The 25,797-nt window shown below is 41.7% G+C and overlaps 1 protein-coding gene across 1 annotated transcript in view; it reads right to left on the bottom strand.

The window, feature by feature from the left end:
• GRK3 (G protein-coupled receptor kinase 3) overlaps window positions 1–25,797 on the bottom strand; it is a 169,607-nt gene that overhangs the window by 55,391 nt on the left and 88,419 nt on the right. Inside the window, exons 6-11 of the mRNA XM_007947940.1 lie at window positions 17,693–17,794; window positions 14,361–14,435; window positions 9,271–9,332; window positions 7,040–7,091; window positions 5,195–5,286; window positions 521–620 (exon numbers count right to left, since the gene is read on the bottom strand). Of these exons, the coding sequence (XP_007946131.1) occupies window positions 521–620; window positions 5,195–5,286; window positions 7,040–7,091; window positions 9,271–9,332; window positions 14,361–14,435; window positions 17,693–17,794 (483 nt within the window). The remainder of the gene's footprint in view (window positions 1–520; window positions 621–5,194; window positions 5,287–7,039; window positions 7,092–9,270; window positions 9,333–14,360; window positions 14,436–17,692; window positions 17,795–25,797) is intronic.

Genomic DNA, 25,797 nt, shown 5'->3' with positions numbered 1-25,797 from the left:
GAAGTAGGATTGCCCAACCTTCCTTCCGAGGAGCGGCTGGTGGGTTTGAACCGCCAGCCGTCTGGTTAGCAGGCAAGTATCTTAGCCACCATGCTACCAGAGCTCAGGAAGGAGGGAAGGCAGGTAGCAGAGCAAAACCTGGGAGAACCTGGATGCAACGGCACTGCCCGGCTTTTGTGGGTCTCACAGCTTCCCTGTCTTTGTCAGGGAACAGTGTTCCCACTTCTCTCCCACTTGTTTTAGCAGAAAATATTTGAGTTTTCCTTTTTTGACAGGTTTCCATCTTACAGAGGTTCTGGCTTTCGCAGGATTCACTGTACTTTTCCAACTTCCAAAATCAAACAGATTTCTAAGACTCGCATAATGCACTCTATCTGTGAAATCTGCCCCGCCCTCTTGTACAACTCTCACCCACCAAGAGCTGGCTGGGTCTAGAATCAGCTGGGGGAAACGCCTGCATTTCAAAGAAATTATTCTGCTAGAAACAACACAAAGAGTAATGTTTAAACTGAGTACTTACTCCTGTACTGACAAGAGACAACATGATCCTCTCGTTTAAGGCTAATGTTTCTCCTTGTTTCATCTTGATCCGCTTCTTATCTAAGCATTTCATTGCGTACCTACAAACATAAATATTATCTGAAACATCAACGTTGCAAATATATCCAGACCGATCAAAACAGCACACACCATACTGAGGAAAGTTTCTAAAGATTTACCCAATGTTGAAGAGAACAAAATACCATTAAAAAGATAGCCTTATTTTGTATGCATGAAGGGGGAAAAAAAATCAAGCAACACTAAGATATTTCTATCACTACGTAAGTAGACGTTCCAGGCAAATGGAACACAAATGTGGACAGATAATAACAAATTCGGTGAAATAACATTTTATACATGGCTGCTGCCTAGGGCTACTGTGTGTGTGTGTGTGTGTGTGTGTGTGTGTGTGTTGTGTGTTGGGAGGGGTATGGACACTATTTAATAAGCAAAATAAAGAAATAAACGAAACCTAGTTGTCACTGAGTCAATCCTGACTCATGGTGACTCCCCACGTGGGTCAGAGTAGAACTGGGCTCCATAAGGTTTTTAATGCTGACTTTTTGGATGTAGACCAAAAGGCCTTTTTCCCAAGGCATCTCTGGCTGGACTCAAACCGTCAACCTTTTGATTAGCAGTCAGCATGTTAACTGCTGGCACCTCCCAGAGATTACTGATTCAGTACTGGTTGCGTTTTTATGAGTATGTAGCACGTAAGATTCCACACGGTGATTATCGGTCAAGTGGGAAGGGCAGCCAGGGTTTCAAAAAAGCACATGCAAAAATGCTGTTTCACTGATTTGATTTTGTTCTTGCTATTTCACGTATCGTAATATTTCAAATACAAAAAGAATATGTAAGATTGTTTAGATTATGGAAGTTAACCGAGAAAAACTAGTTTACAATTTGAGATTATTGCAAACTGCAGACAAATTCATATTAATAAAATATAGACAAGTTATGTGGCACAGGAGCTCTGGTGGTGTAATGGATAAGGCATCCGGTTGCTAACCAGAAGGCTGGCGGTACAAACCCACCAGCTGTTCTGCGGAAGGAAGATGAGGCAATTTACTTCCATCAACATTTACATACAGCCTTGGAAACCCAGTGGGGGTCACTGTGAGTCAGAAGACACTTGATGGCAGTGGGATTTTTGCTCTTTCCCTAATTTATGTGGCATACCCAATAATCACATTTAAAAAAAAAAAAAAAAGCATTTTTTTTAGCAGGACGGATGAATGCTAAAAGGAAATTTTCACAAGCACTTCAAGAGCTTGAAAATTCTGTGCTTGAGTATAAATTCTGAGTTGATGGATTCCTTCATAACCTGCGTATGCAATATGGACAGCTGTCTTACTCTGGTAAGACACAGAAAATTCATTTACTTTTTTATTGATCATAACTTACAACGTTGTATCAAAACAGACAGAAGTATCTCGATTTGAATTTTTTACCCATGTTTCCAGGAGTTCGTATCAGTTGACAAGACACTAACTTGTCTAACCATGGGATCAACTATTGAGAACACAGGGATTAATGTGCTCTTTAAATATTTCATTCTTATAAGAACTTTTCAAAATGAATAATCTGCAAAACACCACATAACGTGGATGAACCTGGAGGACACTATGCTGAGTGAAATAAGTCAACCACAAGACAAATATGGTATAGTTCATTATTGTAAAAAGTCAAGGAAAAGGTTTATATATGGAAGGAAACTCTTTGTTGGTTACCAAGGGTGGGAGGAGAGGGGAGGGGAGAGAACACTGCAAAAAAAAAATGCATTGACGCATGTCACTTTAGCTTTGTGTATTCCACTGTACATAAATTATATTTCAATAAAATGTATTTTTTTAAAAAAAGAACTTTTCAAAATGCTTCCCACTACATCTATCACCACCCTCTGTCAAGATGGTCTTTAATAAAACCTTTAAATTGCAGATCAAAGAAGACGGTGTGCACAGGCTTGGAGTTGGTGAATTACCAAGAGCTTTTCTGGGCTGTGTTTGGAAGGCAGCAGAGAGCTCCTTCAACAGGCTATGGGGCCATGTGGCAGTTCACAGTGGGCTTATAGAGCCAGTATGTGTAGAGGGGATAGCCTGGAGACTGGAAAGAACATAAACTGGGATTCACAGAAGTAGAGCCTTGGCCACTTTCTAGCTGTTTGGCTTTGGGTAAGTGCCTAACCCTAACCTATAAAACAGAGAAAATACTATTTACCACATGCTGGCTGGTTTTTGGAGAGTTGAGTGAAATAAATGTGTTCAAAGAGATAAACTGATGTTATTTACAACCACATCATATGAAGACTTGATATTCTAAAGACCTCCATAATCTTCAACAGATAAAGCCAACCTTAAAATATAATTTGACATGTAACACGCTACAAATATATCATTATGTGTAAAAAGTTCACTGTGCAAGTGCAGAATTGGGGGGGAACTTTCTCATGAGAAAAGGCTAGGGTGGGACGGGACTCTCTGTTTAAGCGTGCTATTTACTATGGGCTTGGTCATGTTCTAAATGCTTTACAATGTATTATCTTATTTAATTCTCAAAACAAGGTCAGTACTTCTATTATCCCTATTGTATAGACTAGGAAACAGAGGCACAGAATGGTCACAAGCTTGATCTAAGCCAGACAGAGTCAAAGTTGAGATATGGTCTAGCCAGAATGGCAGCAGGACCCACGCTCTGGACCACTAGACCACACTGCCTTAGCCCAACACCAGACATCAAATCCCAGAGTCAGGCTCTAGGTTTACCTTCTTCAGAGCCCCAAGGCAGAGAAAAGACCAATGGGCATACATTCTAACCAACAACCAGCCAGTTGCCATTGAATCAGTTCCAACTCATAGCAACTCCACCTGTGTCAGAGCAGAACTGTGCTCCACATGGTTTGCAATGCCAAGCAGATCTCCAGGTCCTGCCGCAGAGGTGCCTCTGGGAGACTTGTACCGGCAACCTTTCAGTTAGCAGCCAAGCACATTAACTGATAACACCACCTAGGGACTGGTTGTAAATTATTGTTGTTGTTGTTGTTGTGTGCCGTCAAGTCGGACCTGACTCATAGCGACCCCTCCTTGGGTTTCCGAGGCAGTATCACTACAGAAGTAGACTGCCCCATCTTCCTTCCGAGGAGTGGCTGATGGGTTTGAACCGCCAGCCTTCTGGTTAGCAGTCAAGTGTCTTAGCCACTATGCTACCAGAGTTGTAAATCAGTGAAGGTAAATTCAAGCCCCAAATCATGGAGAGCATGCCAGTTAGTAGACCTGTCTAAAAGTGGAATGGACTACTTGGCAAAGTACTAAATGTCCAGGCCCAGGAAGGCCCAGAGCAGAGGCTACATGACAACCTATATGTGATGCTGGGGCAGCAGGGGGCAGGCACCCAATCAGGTGACCCCAAATAGTCCCTCTTTGGCTGATTCAACTTTTGTATAAACCAAGCTCCACACACCATAACAACTTGCCCCTGCTCTAATTCTGCTGCTGTTGTTAGGTGCCATCAAGCTGATTCCGATTCACAGCAACCCCAAGGGACAGAGTGGAACTCCCCACAGGATTTTCTAGGCTGTAGTCTTTAGGGCAGCCGATCGCCAGGCCTTTCTCCAGCAGAGCTGCCAAACCACCAACGTCTCAGACAGTAGAGGAGCACCAACCATTGCACCACCAGAGCTCGGGCACGCCTGTCATTAAATCAAACTTGCGGTTCTGGGCCTACCAGACCCTACTTTTGTCTGTCTTCTTTTGGTCTCTTAACCTGCTTCTAACAATCAAAAAATAAAAACCTCACGTACCTAAGAACCACACCACTGACTTTTGGGAAAACCCCTGCCCTATGTTCACATGGATCCCCCCTAAGAAGAGAGACGCATGATCAAGCCTCATGACTGTAGGAGCCTGGTTTCCTCCTCACCAGCACCCAATCTCCTTATCTCAGGGGCTGATGTCTCTGGCAATGCTGTGCCAACTAGAGCTGCACGCACGGAATCTTGTTTGGCTTAATGAGGAGTGGCAGGGCAGTTGTGAGACGAGAAGCCTTCTCTTCTGCAAAGCAGAGGATTCACCCATAGAGTGAGTGCCTGGCAGCCCCCATGTAATCCCTGGCTGCCAGGAATCCCTTTGCGTTCCTCTCTGGCTCCCTGGCGCCTGGCACACAGTCTGACCCGTGGCGAGCACTTGATATACATTTATTGTTTAATGTCCCGATTAGTTCCAGAATGCAGAGGTTCAGCTTCTTGTTCTCATTTACCATGTCTAACAAAATTAAAAAAAAACGTTGCTGTTGAGTGGATTCTGACTCATGGCAGCCCACCGCGTGCATGCATGTCAAAGGAGGACTGACAACTCCGTAGAGTTTACAATGGCTGTGATTTTTTGGAAGTGGATTGCCAGGCCTTTCTTCCAAGATGCCTCTCAATGGGTTCAAACTGCCAGTCTTTCAGTTAGCAGGCCAGCGCTTAACCATTCACATCAAGCAGGGACTCCTCTAACAAAATACACCCTCCTGTTTCTTTCTGAGGTAAATTACATCAAGAGTGAGATCACAGGCTTCCGTATTTCTTCGCAGGGATTTTCTTTCGGTATTAATCTAAAATCCTCTTAGTACTTCCAGTAAAAAAAAAAAAAAAAAATCAGCATAGAAAGCTTACATTTTTCCAGTGTCTGCTTTCCTGCAACCATACACTTCACCAAATCCTCCTCGTCCAATAATCCTATGAACACTGAAGTCGTTCATGGTCAACTGTGAATGCAAAAGGCAACAGGATAAGGTAGCACTGGATTACAGTTACGTTTTTAGAAGTGTTTTTGGTTTCACGCCAAATACATACACTTATTAAAATAGCAACTCTGAGGCAGGGATCTACCTTCCTGTGAATCTTCACGGAAGCAGATGGCCACATCTTTCTCCTGCAGAGTGCCTGGTGAGTTTGAACCCTTGGCCTCTGGGTTAGCCCAGACTCGTTCCTCAGGCTGAAAGAATAAGGTGGCAGGACTTTCTATCACCTTCTGCTCTACCTCGAAGGTAAATGAGGCACCAAGTAGAGGAAAGGGGGCAGAAGACAGAGGGGGACCAAGTGAGGTGATCTCCCCAGCCTCAGAGAGCTAAGATTATTAGCTGGATACCTGGAAGGCAAACTAGTGGGACATTTCTAACCAAAAACGAAAAGCAGCCTCAGCTCCTCGGAAGCCTAAAGGTTGGTAATAAGCCAATAGCTCCAGGAACTGTCGTGGTAGAAAGTATGAGCCTACGCCCAGGGCATCTATATTTGCATAATGTGGGCCGTGGGGTCAGGCACCTGGGCAGATGCTGAGCGTGTGAATGTCTCATCTATAACATCAGTGGATGGGGAGGGCTCATGCCGGCCATGGGAGCACGAAGCAGGAGCCATGTGAGTAAAGGAGGGAAAGAGGCTTTATTCCTAAGCGTTTTCCTTTTGTCAATAGTATCTCAGTCATGCCCCAGTTTTTTAAGTCATTTTAATAACGTTAAAGGGTACAAAGGCAGAAAGTCAATCTTTCTTACAAGGTTAGAGGACGCTGGGCAATAGCAAACGCCCATTAGTTTATGTATCCTGGTGAATGAAGGGTCAGATGCTTTAGGGGTTCTTTCCCCACCCCACAAATAGCCCTTGAAATGCCATGTCCATGGCCAGCTAGCACACAATGGGTCCGCAGGCTTCACTCTGTGTTCCACAGTCGACCAGGACGAGATCTCACAAAGAAGCATATGAAAGGTCCTGAACAGAGATGAAGAAATTTAAAAAAAAAAAAAAAAAAAGTGTGTTTGTTTCCTCTAAATCCTGCCAGGAAAAAAGGAGGTAAAAAGACTCCTAAGAGTAGGGTTCAAGTAAAAGACTGACTATTTGGCAAAGACTAAAGAGTATTTCTTTGGCCCCATTGCAAGCCTGAGAGAATGGGGAAAAGAATGTCACAGAGTCTGAAAAAAAAATGTGTCCTCTACGTATAAGGTTTATGCCCTCAGATGGCTGACAGTGGAGGCTAAGAGCAGATGACATGCTAAGGAAATGCATGTTGGGGGGCAGCTTTTTTCCTTCTCAGAATAATATAAAAGCAGCAGCAACCTTGGTTTAGTAAGAAATGCCATCATGTTTGTTGTATGGCTTCCAACTAACAACAAGAAAAAGAAAAGGAAGTTTACCGGGATGGCCAAACACAAGAACATATGGGAGTTATCTTCAGTGGATGACTTGTATTTTTCCTACGATTTCTATTAAAGAGTCAATTGCTGCTTAACATGGCCTTTCTTCAATCAATAAACACATCCCTACATGAATATGACAACAGAGAATTTAAAGTGAAATGGTTTATAATCGGGTGTAGGGGGAGGGACTTGTAATGCAGATGGCTGCAGGAAAGATATCTGTTTCAACAGGGTGCTATCCCTTGGGACCACTCGGCAGACTAAAGAATTTTCTCACGAGGTGAAGCCAGAGGAAGTTTTTATTTAAAAAAAAAAAAAAGATGATACTTACATGGATATTTAGTTCTACATTTTTCCACTGACAAAATCTAGTGAACTTGTCACTGAAAAAGAATAGTAATAATGATTGTAAAGTTAAACACCACATTAACTGGATTTATAGAGTGATGTTATAAGATAACACGGAATTGTACTACTTTTGATTCTCAAACAAAGTAAGTTTTCTATAAGGTTTTTCAAAAGCCATTCATCAGAATTCAAGGATTTATTTCACGACTCAAATGAAAGATTTCCTGTCACTCCTTTAATTGTCACATGCTGTGGTCACCATTTATCAGAGCCAGCAGTGACCCACAGAAAGATAACAAGAGCCATGAATATAATTTAATTTTAATAATGTATTTTAGTTAAACCAATATATCAGAAAATGATCATGTCAACATGCAATCAGTATAAAATTAGTGCCTAGGGCACCTGACTGCTAACCAGAAGGCTGGTGGTTCAAACCCACCAGTCACTCCTCAGAAGGAAGATGGGGCAATCTACTTCCATAGTGATACTGTCTCGGAAACCCAAGGAGGGATCGCTATGAGTCAGGTCAGACTCGACGGCACATAACAACAACAATGCGATAGATAGTCTACGTTTTTGGTTTCATATGAAGTCTTTGGTCTTGGAAATTTGGTGTGTATTCTGCACTTCCAGCAAACACCTCCATTCGGGCTATTCACATGCCAACTGTCAGCAGCTACATATGGCTTATTATTGCTGTTAGTTGCTGTCAAATAGATTCCGACTCATGGTGACCCATGTGTTACAGCAGAACTGTGCACCACAGGGTTTTCAAGGCCACGACCTTTCTCAAGCAGATCTCCAAGGCCTTTCTTCCAAGGTGCCTCTGGGTGGACTTGAGCCTCCAACCTTTCAGTTATCAGCCAAGAGCATTAACCATTTGTACCACCCAGGGACACCTCCTCCAGGATCACATAAGAGCTAGGTCGACCCAAGATGTGGGAAATGTAAGGCACTAGGTACAACAGCAACGGTGACCACCCAGCACTCAGCTCTAACTCAGCCCTGAGCCAGCAGCCCAGCTCCTAGGTTTGAGTCTGTTACTTTTTGGCCAGGTTTCTGCTACTACTCAGAAAAGTGTAATCATTTAAATGAATAATAGTTTCCCAAACTACTGACTCTACTCTTGGACAAAATTATCTCTTGAACACTAGTAGAATCACAATGCAATTTAAAAAAAAAGAAAGAAAGAAAATTACTTTGGTTCTGTGAAGATGTGGAGAAGAAAAGTGCAGTAAAAAGGCATTTGTTCTTCAAGGGCAATTACTGAGCAGCTGCACACTGCTCAGTAATGAGACACAATCATCGTGCCCTTTGTCTAGAAATTAACTGAGTTTATAGAGAAAAGGAAGGTCAGTGTGAATGCAGATCCCGCTTGCGAACGTCCAACTGCAATGATGCATTATCACACAGGCACCTCTCAAAATACTGATGAACTGACTACTGTTGTTGTTGTTATTTGCCATCGAGTCGGCCCCGACTCATAGCGACCCCTCCTTGGGTTTCCAAGGCAGTATCACTATGGAAGTAGATTGCCCCATCTTCCTTCCGAGGAGTGACTGGTGGGTTTGAACCGCCAGCCTTCTGGTTAGCAGCCAAGTGCCTTAGCCACTATGCTACCCACTGTTAGGTGCCTAAAAAACTTATTAGCTGAACTGAGAAGTTTCAGAATTTAATAGGACAAATATGCTCTATACTTTAAATAACATAAAGGACTATATTTACTTTACGTTACTAACTAATAATGTGTATTAATAATATATATGACTACAAAATGACATTTGCCTGAGCCCTTAAATTCTATTACTGTGTAAAGAATCAAGTGGAAGCTTGTCCCATTTTGGGGGGGGCGGGGTATGATTTCAAAATCCAAACAAATGAATCAGATCAATTTCAGAGTCACATTTTCATTAGAAAAGGTTTCCCAAGAGATATTTTAATACCAAGGTTCTCCAGATGATTTACATTTTAGACCACTCTAAAGGTCAAAAAGATATTAAGATAAGCAAGCCCTAAAGTTATAATGTAAAGTACTGAGTAAAGTATGAAGGACTAGTCCAACACAAAGCATGACACATAGTACATGTCATGAAATACTTGAAACACTTGCTGAATGAATAAATTAACATACATTTTAAGGACAACACTTATTGAGTAAAATGAGGTACATATATTTACACAATATAAGATTTTACATATAAAAGTTCATACCTTTCCATAAATTTTTGAAAAATGTTGCCTCGAAGACTTTCACAGATCTCTTCTATATATGGCTAGAAAGGGGGGGGGGGTGGCAGAAATTCCAAACCATATGAACAAGAACATACAAAAGTAAAAATAACAAACTAAGAGAAGGTCAAACTAGATGGGGTAGCCAATTATATACTCCCTGAGCATCTTGTACTTTTCCTTCCTGGCACTTGTCACAATTTTCACAAATGGATTGATCATCCCCACTATTTGTATAATGGTTTTCTAACACTCAGTTGTACATTCCATGAAGGCAGGGGTGGGTCTTTCTTGTTTGTCCCTGGATCTCCACTGCCCAGCACAGTCCCCAGCAAGGCACAGACACTTCTTAAATGACCAAGGCTGGCACATGTGTGTGCAACTGGTGAAGTCCCACAGGGCCCACCCTTAGAGGAATCCACGCTTGGCTTAATGCTGTTGACATCCTGAACTTCATAATAGTTCTTGAACAAGGGCCCCAATTTTTCATTTTATCCTTGGCCCAAAAAATTATACGACCAATATCGTAAATGATTGCAAGCATTTAAAATTGGCATTAATGTTGAGTTTTAAAACCTAAAAGTTAATGGATCTATGGAGTAAATTTTTTTAATTAAGTATTTCATTTATTGTTTTATTATTATTATTATTGCTTCAAATCCTAGAGCTAAAGAGAGCCATGGGGCATGAATGCCACCTCCTCACCTTACCCATAAGGAGGTGGGGTATTATAGGTGGTGCTTGCCCAAGGATTCTGGACATGGTAGTGGCTAAGCCAGGCTTAAAGCTAGGTCACCTGGCTTACTTGTGTAAACCTCATGCAACCTACTCAAATTTCATGCCACTTTACTCATTACTGAACATTATAAACCTTACTTTCCAAGTGATGAGATTTGAATCAAGAATGATAAAAAACAAAACATGCCAACATTTCAGAATTGAGCCTGTGGTCAATTAGATATTTTTGCAAGACATCATAATACCCTAAACTTGCTGAATGTTGCAAATTTAACCATTCCTGTATCCTCACAGATCATTCTAAAGTTTGCAAGAGAAAAGTCCAGATCACAGAACAGTCTCAACCAAGTGACAAGAGTAAGAAGTTTGCAGAAAGCCACAGTCACCAAACCAATGCCATAGAGCACCCACAGGTCTTCTGGAAGACAACACTTCCTCTAATAGAAAGGACACAGGCCTGGCAGTAGGAAGACTTGGGGCAAAGCCAATCTCTGCTGCTTGACAGGGCATCCCTTTCCTAGGCAAGGCCCTGGGACTACTCACTAGAACCATCTGGACTTCATTCCCTCACCAATAAAAGGTGAACCTAAATTATCTCTCTGACATTCTTTCCAACTTGGAGATTCTATGAGTCCATGGCTATAAGGTTCTAACTACAAACAGGGAGCTCTGGTGGATAACGGAGCTTATAGTGGACAAGGCACTTAACTGCTAACTGGAAAGTCAGCAGTTCAAACCTACCAGCTGCTCCACAGAAGTAATATAGGGCAATCTACTTCTGTAAAGATGTACAGCCTCGGAAACCTAATGGGGGTCACTATGAGTCAGAAATGACTCGATGGCTGTGAGGTTTTTTTAGCCAAGTTCTCTAGATGCAGAAGACCAAGGGCCACAAATCTCAAGACACTCAAAAAACCTCAAAAGGCAAAAATACATGAAGTGTTCAACGATCTAAGAAAAGGCTAAATTTCTGTATCATGAATTTTCTAATTACAAAAACTATTATGTTAATTAAGGAGATCTGGTGGCATTTTGTTTTGGTGACATAGTGAGTTAAGATATTTGGCTGCTAACCAGAAGTTCAGTGGTTCAATCCCACCAGTTGCTCCATGGGAGGACAATGAGGCAATCTACTTCCACAAAGATGTACAGCCTTGGAAACCCAATGGGGGTCACTATGAGTTGGGATCAACTTGATGGCAGTGGGTGGGTTATTACGTTAATTATTATTTTTCTTTCCTATTTTATCAAAGGAGCTCTGGTAGTGTAGTTCCTAAGACACTTGACTGCTAACCAGAAGGCTGGCGGTTCAAACCCACCAGTCACTCCTCAGAAGGAAGGTTGGGCAATCTACTTCCGTAGTGATACTGCCTCAGAAACCCAAGTGAGGTCTGACTTGACAGATAATAACAACAACAACAACAACAACATTTTATCAAACATTCCACACATTCTGCTAATACAATTAAAAGTCAAAGCAAAAGTTACTAGACATTCTTATAACTGTACATAACATTGGAAAAAAAAGAAGAGTTGCCACTGACTCAATTCCAACTGATAGTGACCCTTTAGGACAGAGCAGCACTGCCCCAAGGTTGTAGTCGTTATGGAAGTAGACTTTCTCCCATGGAGTGGCTGGTGGGTTCAAACGGCTGACCTTTTGGTTAGCAGTTGAGGGCTTACTCACTGTGCCACCAGGGCTCCTTGTGTATAATAATACACATACCACATTACCACTTTTCAACAGAAAAAAAAAAAAAAAACCACTGCCAGTAAGTTGATTCCAACTCATAGCAACCCCCATCGCGTTTCCAAGGTGGTAAATCTTTACTGAAATAGATAGCCCAGTCTTGCTTCCATGGAGTGGCTGATGGATTTGAACCACCACCCTTCTGGTTAGCAGCCAAATGCCTTAGAAAGTACCACAAAATATGTTGGGTAAGCAATGCAAAAGCCAGAGGTCAACATGGTGATCATGAGCAAACAGCTTAGGCTATCAGCAGTCTTGGTTCCCTTAATCTATAAAATGGAATAACCACATCTACTTTGCAAAGCTGTCATGAGAATTTAATAACATCAAGAATGTCCAAAGCTGAGCACAGTGCCTGACACATTACAGGCACCCAACCACAAGCTGGCTCTTCCCAACCCCCTCAACCAAATATATATGCCACAAAGTTATTTATTTCTACAGTCAATTTTATAACTTCTTAAACAAGGAAATAGAATAAAAAGGCATTCTGCATTTATTTTTAGAGTATTTTTGTTTTACTGTCTTCTCTTTCAGAAGGAATTTCTACTCAAAGAACTTTAACTGACTTCATGGTTAGCATAATGTTTATACTAACCCATCATTCATAAGTGCTTATAGAACTCATAGAACTTCTCCCTCTACTTCCTCACTGCCCTCTGTGGCCCATGTTAAGCTGAGTCCTCACTTTATTCAACTTCATAATCACTATTCCTTTACCTTTGAAGGATGAATACCAGGCATTCATGTTTTAATGAGCAAAATGAATCAGTACAGTGTTTATTGTTAAAAGATACCCTGAAGAAATAATTTTTAGATGTATTGTTCCCTGAAGACAAGAAACGGATCTTGCTGATCTTTGTGTCCCCACCTGGAAGAGTCAATTCTGACTCATAGTATCTCTACAGGACAGAGTAGAACTGCCCCCATAGGGTTTCCAAGGCTGTAATCTTCACAGATACAGACTGTGACATCTTTCTCTCATGGAGCAGCTGGTGGGTTTGAACCACTGACCTTCTGGATAGCAGCCAAGTGCTTAACCACTGCTCCATCAGGGTTCCATACTGTTACATTACTTAATGGCAATCTTTCGTATTTCTCCTAATTCATAGAAACTATAAAAAGTACATTATCCAGTAGGAATTTGGACTGTGTCCTTCCAAGGCACTGCCATCTCTATAGAAAACACACAGGATGGAAATGACTTAGGAAGAAGAGAAACGATTAATACTAAAGAATATTAGGTACATACCAAATTCTCAGAGTCACCGCCATTGAGTTGATTCTGAGCATAGTGACCAACCCCCCCTCAACACTGGGTTTCCAAAGCCATAAATCTTGAGGGAGCAGGCTGCCTCATCTTCTGTGGAGCACCTGGTGGGTTTGAACCACTGACCTTTGGTTAGCAGCCAAACATCTTAACTAGTATACCACCAGAACTTCTATTAAGTACATTAAAAAAAAAAAAAAAAAAAACTAACTCACTGCCATTGAGTCATTTCCAACTCATAGCGACCCCTCCTTAGGTTTCCGAGGAGCTATCTCTACAGAAGTAGTTTGCCCAGTCTTCCTTCTGAGCAGTGGCCGGTGGGTTTGAACTGCCAGCCTTCTGGTTAGCAGTCAAATGCCTTAGGCACTATGCCACCAGAGTTCCTTATTAAGTACATAAGCCTTACAATTGTGAATTTAGTTTTACAAGCCTTGTAATTTAAATCCATATGACTGTATTTCGTTCAAGGTAAAATAACACAAAACAACCCAGTGCCATCAAGTCGATTCTGACTCATAGTGATGCTATAGGACAGAGCAGAACTGCCCCACAGGGTTTCACAGGCTCTAATCTCTACAGGAGCAGATTGCCACATCTTTCTTCCCTCCCAAGAGTGGCTGGTGGGTTCGAACCACCAACCTTTTGGTTGGCAGCTGAGTGATTTAGCTACTACACCACCAGGGCTCCTCAAGGTACAAACAGTCAAGCTAAAACCTAATTCCTCAGCCGTGACTCCAGGTTCTTAAAAATGAATCTCACTTCAGTCAAAGCATATTCACCGCAAGAATCACTAGCCCTGGCATTTAGAAAACTAACTAACTAAATAAATAAAACACCAGCTTAAGTAGGACAATGACAAACTGAACACCTACAAGGCCATACTGACCAAAACAACACCCCTGTGGCAAACATGCATGAACAGTATAAGTCGCCACAAATAGCCTGTTCTTTCTCATCATGTAAGTCTTTGTCAAGTCTCTGCTCATCACAGGTACCCAGAGTATCAGACTGTATCACCTGCAGATGGAAAAAAAAACATTCTCCCTCTATTTCTTATCTTGACTGATTTATACAAAATAATCCTCTAGAAAATGCTAGTCATCTTTTTCAGGGAAAACCTTCACTATGGGTGTTCGTCATACAAATGCACTTCAATTAAAAGACAAGCAATAGAAAAGCTCAATCGTTCCAGCAAAGGCACCAGAATACAGACTGACAAACTGGTCCTTCCAGCATAATCACAGCTCCACAAAGCAGGTCCCCAAGCCCAACAATGAGGCAAACGTCACGTATTTTGAAATAACTTTATCTTACCTGAAAAAGAGTTGATGGCACTTGCTTCTTGGCTAGATGACTTTGTACGTGTTCTACGGCTTGCTTTGAGAATGGCTTTTAAGAATCAAAAACAGTATTATTTTTCACACAAAGAAAATGACAATAAAACTTAACAAACCTCTGCATGCTGTCCACGACGACAACAGGTAATGCAACACACATTCGCTGAACACTGCCTATGGTACTCAAAAGCAAACCCACAGCCACAGAGTCAATTCTGACTTACAGTGACCCTTATTGGGTTTCCAAAGCTGCAAATCTTAACAAAAGTAGATTGCCTCATCTTCCTCCCATGGAGCAGCTGGTGGGTTCAAACCACCTACCTTCTGGTTAGTAGTCCAATGATTTAACCACAATGCCAACAGAGCTCCTTATCCATAGTACAGTAATATGAATTTTTTAAAGATCAGTTGGATGTTTATAAGAATCCAGACAAATGCTTGTCCCTCTGGGCTTCCAGACTTCTGAGACAACAGGCCCAGAAGGGTGATCAGCGTGGGTGCAGCTGGCAGACACATCTAATCCCACAAGAGTCCTACAATAATGCAGTGTAAAGAAGCTTCTTCTTGTTGCTGTCTGCCATCAAGTCAATTTTCAATTTACAGTGACCCCATGTGACAGAGTAGCACTGCTCCATGGGGTTTTTAGGTTGTAATCTTCAGGGAAGGGCACTTTGGTGGTATAATGGTTAAGACATCTGGCTGCTAACCGAAAGGTCAGTGGTTTGAACCCGTCAGCTGCTCCAGGCAAGAAAGATGAGGTGGTCTGCTTCTGTAAAGATTTACACCCTTGGAAAGCCAATGGGGGTTGCTACGAGTCGGAATCGACTTGCTGGCAGTGAGTTTTGTTTTTGGGGTTTAATCTTCACAGAAGCAGATCACCAGGTCTTTCTCTGACAGAGCCTCTGGGTGGTTCAAAACCCCAACCTTTTGGTTATCAGCCCAGTATTTAACCATTGTGTCACCAGGGCACAAGAACCTTACTTTCAGCTCATTAAATGTTTGCATTCTTCAATTAGTTGATAACGGGGCCCTAAAAATGTAAAATTTATACTGCATGTAATAAAATATACTTAAGAATGGCAGGTCAGGAATGCAAAGCCAAGCTGGAGTGGTAAAAGGTCCATCTAGGGTAGGCAAAGGCTTGCTGTAACCAGAGCAGAGGGGAACTGGTTCGAAAGGAAGAATGGCACCTCCACTGACAAGAATTACAACCTATATCCTCCTAAAGAAACTTCAGACCATGACGTCTTACTATAAAAGTAACATACAATAACAGGAGGTAGCGTTAGGATAACTTCTTAGCCACAAATAAGTACCTCAAGGAAGTGGGTCACTGGGCCTGAGGCCATCTCTCTAGAGACCATGGTTGTGGGGGACATCAGCTCAACTGGCACAACATGGTATACAAAAATATTGTTCTACATCTTGCTTCACTGCGTAGTGACTGGGGTCTTAAAAGCTTATGAACAGTCATCCAAGTGGCTCTTCACTCATCTGGAGCAAGAGTAAAGAAAATCAAAGATACATGGAAACATTCCAAAGGGCTAATTGACCATGATAACCTCAACCTACATAATCCTGAGACCAGAAGAACTAGATGGTGCCCAGCTACCCGTGCCAACAACTCAGAAACAGATCAAAATTGGAGATCTTGAATAGAGTAGGAGAAAACTGTGAAACAAAACTCAAAATCATTAAAAAAAAAAAAAAAGACTAGGCTTACTGATCTGCAATTGAACTCACTCCCTTAGCTTAACTCTCAGCCAAACAACAGACAGGACTATGAGCTGAACACCTACACCATGGAGATACTTGCCCTAGAACAGTCAACCACAGGAGCTCAGAAGGACAGCCTTTGCACAGGGAGAAAGGTCGGGAGGTCAGCAATGCACAGGCAAGAAGGACACAGGGAAAGGGTGACCACAGGGAGGAAGCGGGAAGTGAGATGTTACAGTGCAGGGAATGTAACCAATATCACAAACCACAATGAGTGTATGGACTATTGAATGCAAAACGAATCTGCTTTGCAAAATTTCACCCAAATCACAATAAAAATTTTTTTAAAAAAGAAAGAAAGAAAAGCTGAAAAACCACACCATCCTGCGAACAAACCTATGGATTACTGAGCTACAAGAAAATCAACTTTACGGGGGCTTCCCCATCAAATATATGGCATCCTCCAAGGGTTTACCAGTCCCTAGAAATGTAGCAAGGCATACAGCATCACTGATTAGCTCTAGCTCAGAAATTCTTTCTAGTACAAGTGAGGTGGGTCCAACAATGAAACAATGTAGCTATAGGAGAGATCTTTGTTGGCCACTGTCATTCAAACGCCAGTAAGAACAACAAACAACACAATCAAGACAAGAATCTGAACATGGATTACAGCACTGTTCACATGCAACACTCCATGGCTTCTCCCAGGAACTCTTGGTTTACAGAAGCACTAACCTACATCTTCATCATGGCCAGTGGTAGCCTATAGCACTTCCTGCGAGGGTAGAAACATTCTGTATCTGGGCTGTCCAACAAAGGAGCCACTAGCCACATGTGGCCACGGTGCCCTTGAAATGAGACTTGGAATGTGACTCACAGGAACTGAGAAATTAAAATCTTAGCTCCATTTAATATTTTAAAATTAATTTAAACTTGCACTTCCATAGCCACATGTACTGGACAGTACTGGTCAGGACAGTTAGTCTACTCCTTTCAGTGACAGTCTCAGCGTGGAGCCATCATGTGGTCAGTTATCACCACTAATTATGTACTCATTCCTGGTGGAATAATTTCCTAGGAACTTAGTTTATCCTAACGATTAAATGTTAATCTGATTTACAAGAAAAATACATGTATGTCAAGTATCTTAGTTAATGATTAACAAACAAAACTAACACAGTAATTACAATCCTTATCAATTCAAAGAAGCCACTTTAGATTTGTACTTAGCAAGACTTGATTTAGTCTCATTATTGAAGTACAGGTAAACGAGAAAAAAAGAGCTCAAGCTCTTTTACAAATAGCTGTAATTGAGACTAACATTTCTTCAATTGGCCAAATTAGCTATTTTATTTCATCAGTTTTTGCAATGAAAGCAGCAGCTGTTGGACGCGTCCTAAGAGTAAATGAAGCAATAGATACTGTGTCAGTGCCGTCAGAAAACAAATGACGAAACAGAAGACACGGGTTCCATCCTGGAGGAGTAATTTTTACATTTTTTTAATACCCACCCGCTGTTTTATTTTCATACTGGAAACATTTAAAGCCACCTCCATGAGGTACTGAAGTCACAGGACAAAAAGAAGTACTTACATGTGAACAAGAGAGGAGCTCCTTCATGATGTAGGTGTCATAGATTTGTCGACTTCGACACAGACGCTCTTCCTCATTGTCAAGCTTTTCGTACTCTTTGATCTGTATTTTTCAAAAGTGATCGAGGTTAGGCAAGTCTACCTCTGAACTTACTTTATTAGAAGCTATTACTAGCCCAGGCAGAAGCCACTTCCAAAAGAGATAAAGCAAATTATGCAGTCGACTGTTCCACAGGAAACAACTACTCCTAATGTTGGGATAATGAAGTTGGAATCATTTAGATTCAACGGGAAACACACAAATGGGCTTTTTCCTATGATGTACCTCATCGCTAAAACGCAGAAACACAATGTTAGGAAACAAATACTGCCATGGTTATAATTATCTTACAATAATATGTGAGCCATGAACCATTCATCTTTGCCAATTCTCCTCTCCAAAGCACACATAATTTAAATTCCGCTTTAATTCGGTTCTAAGAATTATGATGGAGATTGTCCTCACTCAACTGCAGAACCACAAGATTAACGGGAGGGGGGAAAATAGCATCAGGATTCCTGCAGAGAGTTTTTCTTTGTTATCTACCAAAGCAAACAAATATTTTAGAGAGGGATTAATTCATAAATAAGAATACTGGTTTTTCAAGTTGGAACTTGATATGTTCTATGAAAATATTAATCGAAAGATTACTTGAAATGGTATATTTTGTTATTCTTAGGGGGTGTAACCTGGCTATGAACCAAAAAAACAAACCCATTGCCATTGAGTTGATTCTGACTCATAGTGACCCCCATTGGGTTTCCAAGGCTGTGAATCTTTATGGAAGTAGACTGCCTCATCTTCCTCCTGTGGAGCAGCTGGTGGGTTTGAACAACCAACCCTCTGGTTAGCAGCCAAATGCCTTACCCACTATGCCACCAGAGCTCCTTAGACTGCTGTTAAGACAGGCCAAATACTAAAAGGTGCTTTATATTATCTCTATGTAGAAACGGTCATAACTGCTTCATAACCTGAAAAGAGAAAGGCCTGGATCTTCACTTCTTGACAGAAATACCTTTAATCCAAAGGTCAAGAAAAGGAATTAAAACACATATGAAATAAGGAGCTAAGAGGAGGGGCCTTTGGGTGGTACAAACAGTTCAGTGCTCAACTTCTACTCAAAAGGTTGGCAGAGTGGTAATCTGCTTCCAAAGGTCACAGCCCTGGAAACGCTATGAAACTCAGTTCTATTCTGCACGTGTGGGGTTGCCATGAGTCAGAATTGACTCAACAACTCCAGGGCAGCTAACAGCGCCGGCAGCTAACAGGAAGACTGTAGCAAAGATCTCCGATACAATGACTGAATAAAATACATCACTCATTTTTGGAAAAAATATCAAATAAACCAGTTGTTTATGAGTGGATTCTGACCATTGCAACCCCACAGGGGTCAGAACACAGTGTTCAACAGCTGGTTTTTCAGAAACAGCTCTCCAGGCCCGTCTTCTGAGGGCGCCCTAGGGGTACTTGAACCTACAGTCCTTCGGTTAGCAGCCAAGCACGTTAACCTTTTGCACCACCCCGGAACCCATGTTTCCCTCAGACAGCTACTTCTTATATCGACTTTCACAATACCTGAATGCTCTTTATCCTGGTACAATAAAAGGTGGGGCTAACTTCTGTGCAGCACAGTATAAACAGCACTGAAATAAAAATGACCTTTTTCCTTGATAGTCTGGGTTCAACTGTTCTGAATTAAAAATCCGTAAATTCTATAAGAATTCCTTATAAAGAGCATGTGGGAGCAGGAGGAAGGCTAGGTCGTTTGCACACCGAGAGAGAAATTACTGGTATCATCTCATTTGTCTGGGAAGAATGCCAGTGCTGCACCGTGGTGGCTGAAATTCACACTTCTGTTACTGCCAGGTCTTAGACTGGACTTTTTTTGGAACAGAAAACAAAATCTAACACAAAGGTCAAGGGTGAATGCCAGAAGACAGGGATCAACAAGCAGACTAAACCAGGGGTAAGGGTTTCTTCCTCGAACACGCCATTAAAAAAAATTAGTCTTGATGGAATCATGGCCCTTGAAAACAAGTGTCATGAGATGTAAGTCTATGTTCCAGGGGTGCTAATGACAATTATAGCAGACAAAGTAAGCTGACACCTGTTTAGGCAAATCCTGGTTCTGTGAGAGTTTCTGTGAACTGTCAGCATCCTACTATATAAAAATTCTAGTTTCTGGGGCAAATGATACCTGAATTACAACTCCGGCTTTCCCAAGAGCCTTGAGGCTTATAAATTCTCAAACTCGGCCAACAGAAAGATTAGCTCTTAACAGGCAGTATCTGTAGGTATAAATCATACTTCATTTTTTATTATCAGCAACATGCAGCCCATTATTAATAAGCTCCATACAGGATGTTCTTATGTTGTTGTGTTACTGTGTGCCACTGACTCGATTCCAACTCATAGAGACTTCATGAGACTAAGGAGAACTGCCCCATAGGGCTTCCCAGGCCATAATCTTTAAGAGAGCAGACTGCCAGGTCTTATCTCCCACAGAGCTGCTCTTAGCAGCTGAGCGTTCGAACCATTGCACCATCAGGGCTCCTTCATCACAGTACATACTTCTCAAAGGCTATCTTTGATTCTGGCAGGTAGGTTGCCAGCTAACTTGAGCGGGCGGAGGTCTGAGTTCAAGGTGACAAGCCTTCCCTAGAGAGCAGGATGGAAATATTTTCATCAATGATAAACGTTCATTGACAATGCAATCCCTTTGTGCTTTGGTGGATCCAAAGTGGACAGCTGAAACATGTTGCCTAAAGATTCAATCTCCAAGAGCATGCATCCTGGGGCACATCTGTCGTGGTCTCTACTTCCTTGTTTCCTATCTGTTCCAGCACCGCTCCAGTGAGATGGTCAGCTAAAGTCACTAATGGCTTCCACTTTGCCGGATCCAATGCTGTCTCTTTTGTCCTTGGCTTCACTAGCTTTTCAGCAGCTCTGAACTCAGTGGTCTGTTCCTGCTCTCTTTGAAACGTTCCTCTCTGGACACCTATGATCGACTTCTCCAGTTTGCCATACTTGCTCCTCTCTTTTGAAGTCTCCTTTGGTAGTTCTTTCTCTTTTTGGCCTTTAAACACTGAAGTGCCTCAGAGTATGATGCTGGGGCACTCCTGTTGCACTAGCTACATTTTCATTAGGTAAGGCTGTTCAGTTCCATGGCTTTAAATAACAAGTATATTCTGATGATTAAATGTAGATCTTGAGAACTCACATCTCCCTCGGAGCTCCAGAGTCTAAATAGCCAACTGCCTATTTCAAGTTCCCAGTTGAATATCTAAAAAAGCATCTCAAATTTGACATGTCTAAATAAAACTCTTGAACCCCACCGCCTTTCTACCACTGGAAAACATACTCTCCCTCCAGTCATCTTTATCACAAAAATGAGCAAGACCATCCTCCCATTTGCTTCATTCAAAAAATGAGTAATCATCATTGATTTTGTTCTCTTGCTCATTCTCCTACCACTAGCACCCCTTACATCAAATTCATCAGTAAATTATGTTGCCTTCCTCTCCAAAATATATCATAAAATCAGGCTCTGCTTCTGGTAATAGACTCAACCAAACCAAAACCAAAAACCAAACTCACTGCCATCAAGTCAAATGCAACTGATAGCAACCCTTTCTTAGGTTTCCAAGGTAGTTATCTCTACAGAAGTAGACTGCCCCATCTTCCTTCTGAGGAGTGGCTGGCTGGTGAGGTTGAACCTCCAGTCTTCTGGTTAGTAATCAGATGCCTTAGGCACTGTACCACCAGAGCTCCTAAACCAAAACCAAACTCAAACCAAATTCACTGTCATTGAGTCTATTCTAACTCATAGCAACCCCCTCTAGGTTTCTGAAGTGGTAAACCTTCATGGAAATAGACTGCCCCATCTTCCTTCCACAGAGTGGCTGGTGGGTTTGAACCACCAACCTTCTGGTTACCAAATGCCTTAGGTACTACACCACCAGAGCTCCTTTTATAATAGACTAAATTCCCAGCCAAACAACCCTGCTGAGACAACAACTATAAATTCTGGGCAATATAAAGAATACAGCTGCATAAAGGCATTGAAAAGTGACTAAAGGTAGAGATATTGGGGACAAGTTATAACCGGCAGCTGAAAAATGAGAGAGACTATCCCTGAAAAGAAAGAGCCACAGAGGGGGAGATCCAAAAGTTTGTGTATAAACTTTGGTAGAATCTATGGTGGCTATTTTAATGACACATGAGCATGGAAGAGCCCAAGCAGTCAGTTAAGATGAAAAGAACTAAGGAAGATCCAGCTGCTACCCACTGTGGAGAAGACAAGGCTTGGAGTCTGAGTACAGCCAAGCCAACTAACTGCTCAAACAAACAAGCCATACCTTTTACAGGAACATAACAGAGTTCAAAGACTCTGTATCAATCACAGTGTCCAGGACACAATACAAAACTACTCTACATATGAATACATAGGAAAATGTGATTCATACTCATGAAAAAGACCATCAACAAAGATTAATCCAAGATCAACCCGAAGTTAAAATTATCAGACAAAGATTTTAAGTAGCTATATGCACATAGGGAGCACTGGTGGCATAGCACCTAAGGTATGTGATGGCTAACCAGAAGGCTGGCGGTTCAAACCCACCAGCCACTCCTCGGAAGGAAGGTTGGGCAATCTACTTCCGTAGAGATACCACCTCGGAAAGCCAAGGAGGGGTTGCTATGAGTCAAGTCCAACTCGATGGCAGTATGCTTGGTTTGTTTTGGTTTATATGCACATAATGCTAAAAGATAGGGGAACTCAATAGAAAAAAAAACCTACAAAAAGAACCAAATGGATATTTTAGAACAGAAAATTATATCTGAATTTAAAAACTCAATACATGTACCTAATAGCAAAATCATGATAACAAAAGAAAGAAAGAGGCAATGAATTAGAAGATAGATGCATAGAAATTATCCAATTTGAAGAAGAGAAAGAAAGAAGATTGAGGGAGAGAAAAATAACAGAACATCAGGGGTATGAATGACAATGCCAAAAGGTCAAAAACACATATAATTGGAGGTTCCAGAAGGAGAGGAAAAGATTGGGGTAGAACAGATACTTTAAGAAACAATGGCCTCAGATTTGCCAGATTTGTTGAAAGACAGATTTACAGACTCAAGGAGCTCAGCAATCCCCACATGAGATAAATAAAATATCTATCTATTCCAATTAAAAAGCAGAGATCATCAGAATGGGGAAGGGGAGCAAGTAACTTTTATATCTGTCTTAAAAGACACTTTACACATAACTACATGGCTTCAAAGCAGATGGATGGGAAAAGCTGTATCAATTAAACCAGTAAGCTGAAGTGGCAATATTAATATTCAGTGAAGTCAGTTTCAGGACAAATAATAATATTACTAGATACAAAGAAAGATGTTTTATGCAGAAAAACACAACAATCATAAATGTGTATGTGCCTAATAACCAAACCAAATTCACTGTCATTAGTTAATTCTAACTCATAGTGACTCCCATTGGGTTTCCAAGGCTGTGAATCTTTACGGAAGCAGACTGCCACATCTTTCTTCCATGGAGCAGCTGGTGGGTTTGAACCACCAACCTTTTGGTTAGCAGCCAACTGTCTTAACCACTACACCACCGAAGCTCCTTGTGCCTAATAACAGAGCTCTTTAAAATACATGGAGAAAAATCAACACAGTAAAAAGAAGAAGTAAATCATTCTATAATCATAGTTTGGGATTTTAACACCTTTCTCTCGGCAACAGATAGAACACTAAATATAAAATCCGTAAAGATGCAGAAGAGCTATTACATCAGCCATCCTGATCCAACTGGTATTTATTTACAGAGCATTGTTTTAAACATTCCATGGGCTTTCGCCTAACATCTACACTTGTTACTCTGGTCCCTCAACCCTGCCTCTCTTTGCGACATTATCTTATCTCACCTCACACACACCCCTCACCCACCACAACTGTGCCACAGTGATCTTCCTTCAGTGCGTCAAACGTGCAGCGTTCTCTCCCACCACATTAGAAACTCTGTGCTAGAGGCTCTCCTACCCACTCTGGTCCCATGGTCAGAAGACTAGCCTTCTTGTCAGGCAAGTTTCAGCTTCAATGTCACCTCCTTAGAGAGTCCATCTTTGACTCATCAACCTAAAGTGGGCACATCACATCACCCTGTTTTGAACCACTGCACACCAGTCATTACTTTCTGATAGAGGTTCCTGTTTATTTATTCCTCGTTTACTATGTTTTTCTCAACCAGAACGTACGTTCGAAAGAGCAGGGACCCCTCTATCTCGTCTATCTGAGCAGTGCCTGAAACAACATGGTGGTGGTGGTCGTCAGGTGCTGCTGGGCTGATGCCAAGTCACAGAGACCCAGGGACAAGAGCAGAACTGTCCCTTAGGGTTTTCTTGGCTGGAATCTTTATAGGAGCAGATCACCTGTCCATCTCCCACAGAGCCACTGGGTGGGTTCCAACCACCAACCTTTCGGACAATAGCTGAGCACTAACATTTGCACTACCAAGGTTCCTTTCACATCGATGTTGAATAATTGTTCAGTGACCTCATATTTATTGTCTCTACTCCATCATTTATTTTGAAATCCACCTATAGTGTACTCCTTTAATCTACCTTTATGCATTCTATATGTATATTTTTAGGAGCTCTGGTAACATAGTGCCTAAGGCATCTGACTGCTAACCAGAAGGTTGGTGGTTCAAACCCACCAGCCACTCCACAGAAGCAAGACTGGGCAATCTACTTCCATAAAGATTTACCACTTCGGAAACCCAACGGGGGTCACTATGAGTCAGAATTGACTTGATGGCAGTGGGTTTGATGTTTTTATGCATATTTGTAGCTGTCTTAAAATCTACTTGGATAAATTAAGCATATACTAAGCAGTAACTACATGCCAGGCATTGCTCTGAATGCACTGGATATGCTGTATTTTAATACAAATAACACTCGTGTTGTATGTCTTTTTGCCAACCATGCCCTTCCTCCATGAGGCAATTTTGTAAATGTGCTATTTTTTTTACATGTTGTTATACAAAAAAATTAGCATAGTGTGTTTACAAAAAAACTCAAGGGGGGAGGGTGTGGCTGGCAAAAAAAAACATATAACAGGTGCTATCTGTGTAAAAATATGGTACACGTGACAGTCCTATGAGAAGGGCAGTGCTATTACCTTGCTCTCAGCTGAAGAAAGTCAAGTAAAGAGAAGCTGAACTCATCGTTCCAGTTTATATAGCTAATAAAGCAATGGAGTCTGAATCCAAACCAACACAGTTTGGAACTTGTGGTGAAACGAGCTCTTTTATGTGCCCTTTGCCTTGATTCTTTGGAAAAACAGCTTGAGAGATTTTTTCCACTAAGCCCTAAGACATTACTTTTGCCCTAATTTTCTATCCCAGAGGGTCTGTTACTTTTATCTATGTACTCTGATATTTTCTGGGTAATTCTGATATTAACTGTGGTTTGACACTTTTTGTCTGGCTTCGGGCTACAGCTTGTCCTGTGATTGGTCTATTTTACAGACCTCGCAGGAATTAAGCAGTACACTTGTACAAATGAAGTGACTACAGCCTACTATGCAAATGAAGTATCCGTGGCCTACCAAAAAGGGATTGGTCAATTTGTAGCCCTAGTGGGAGGGCCATGCCTTGAAATTGACCACATGTTTGCTTATATATGTAGCAAACCCCACAGAGGTTGGCAGACAGACAGAAGGAAGTAGTAGCAGAAAGGAGAAAAGGAAAAGAAGAAAGAAGAGAGAAGCAGATAGAGGAGGGAAGACACCTCCTAAGAGCTGGAACACCAGTCAAGGGCTGTAACACTGAAGATAATGAGCCCGGAAGGGGCCGTAGGCAGAGCTGGAGGCAACAGGCCCTGGGGGAGCCCTGTGGTAGTCAGTGCTGATGGCAGAAAATTGTTGCTAAGAATGCAGTTAAGAAAGCTGAACAAAACTGTTAATACTGGCTATGAGCTGGGTCAGTTAACAGTGGAGAAGCCAACAGGGGGGCCAAAGGCTTGTCCTGAGGGAGCTGAGAGGAGGCCCGCAGG

The sequence above is a fragment of the Orycteropus afer genome, unplaced genomic scaffold, assembly GCF_000298275.1.
Source record: "Orycteropus afer afer isolate SDZICR_OR568_19922 unplaced genomic scaffold, OryAfe1.0 scaffold00197, whole genome shotgun sequence".
Lineage (NCBI taxonomy): Eukaryota > Metazoa > Chordata > Mammalia > Tubulidentata > Orycteropodidae > Orycteropus > Orycteropus afer.
Note: the sequence above shows the minus strand (reverse complement) of the source record. Positions and strands in the feature narration are given on the sequence as shown.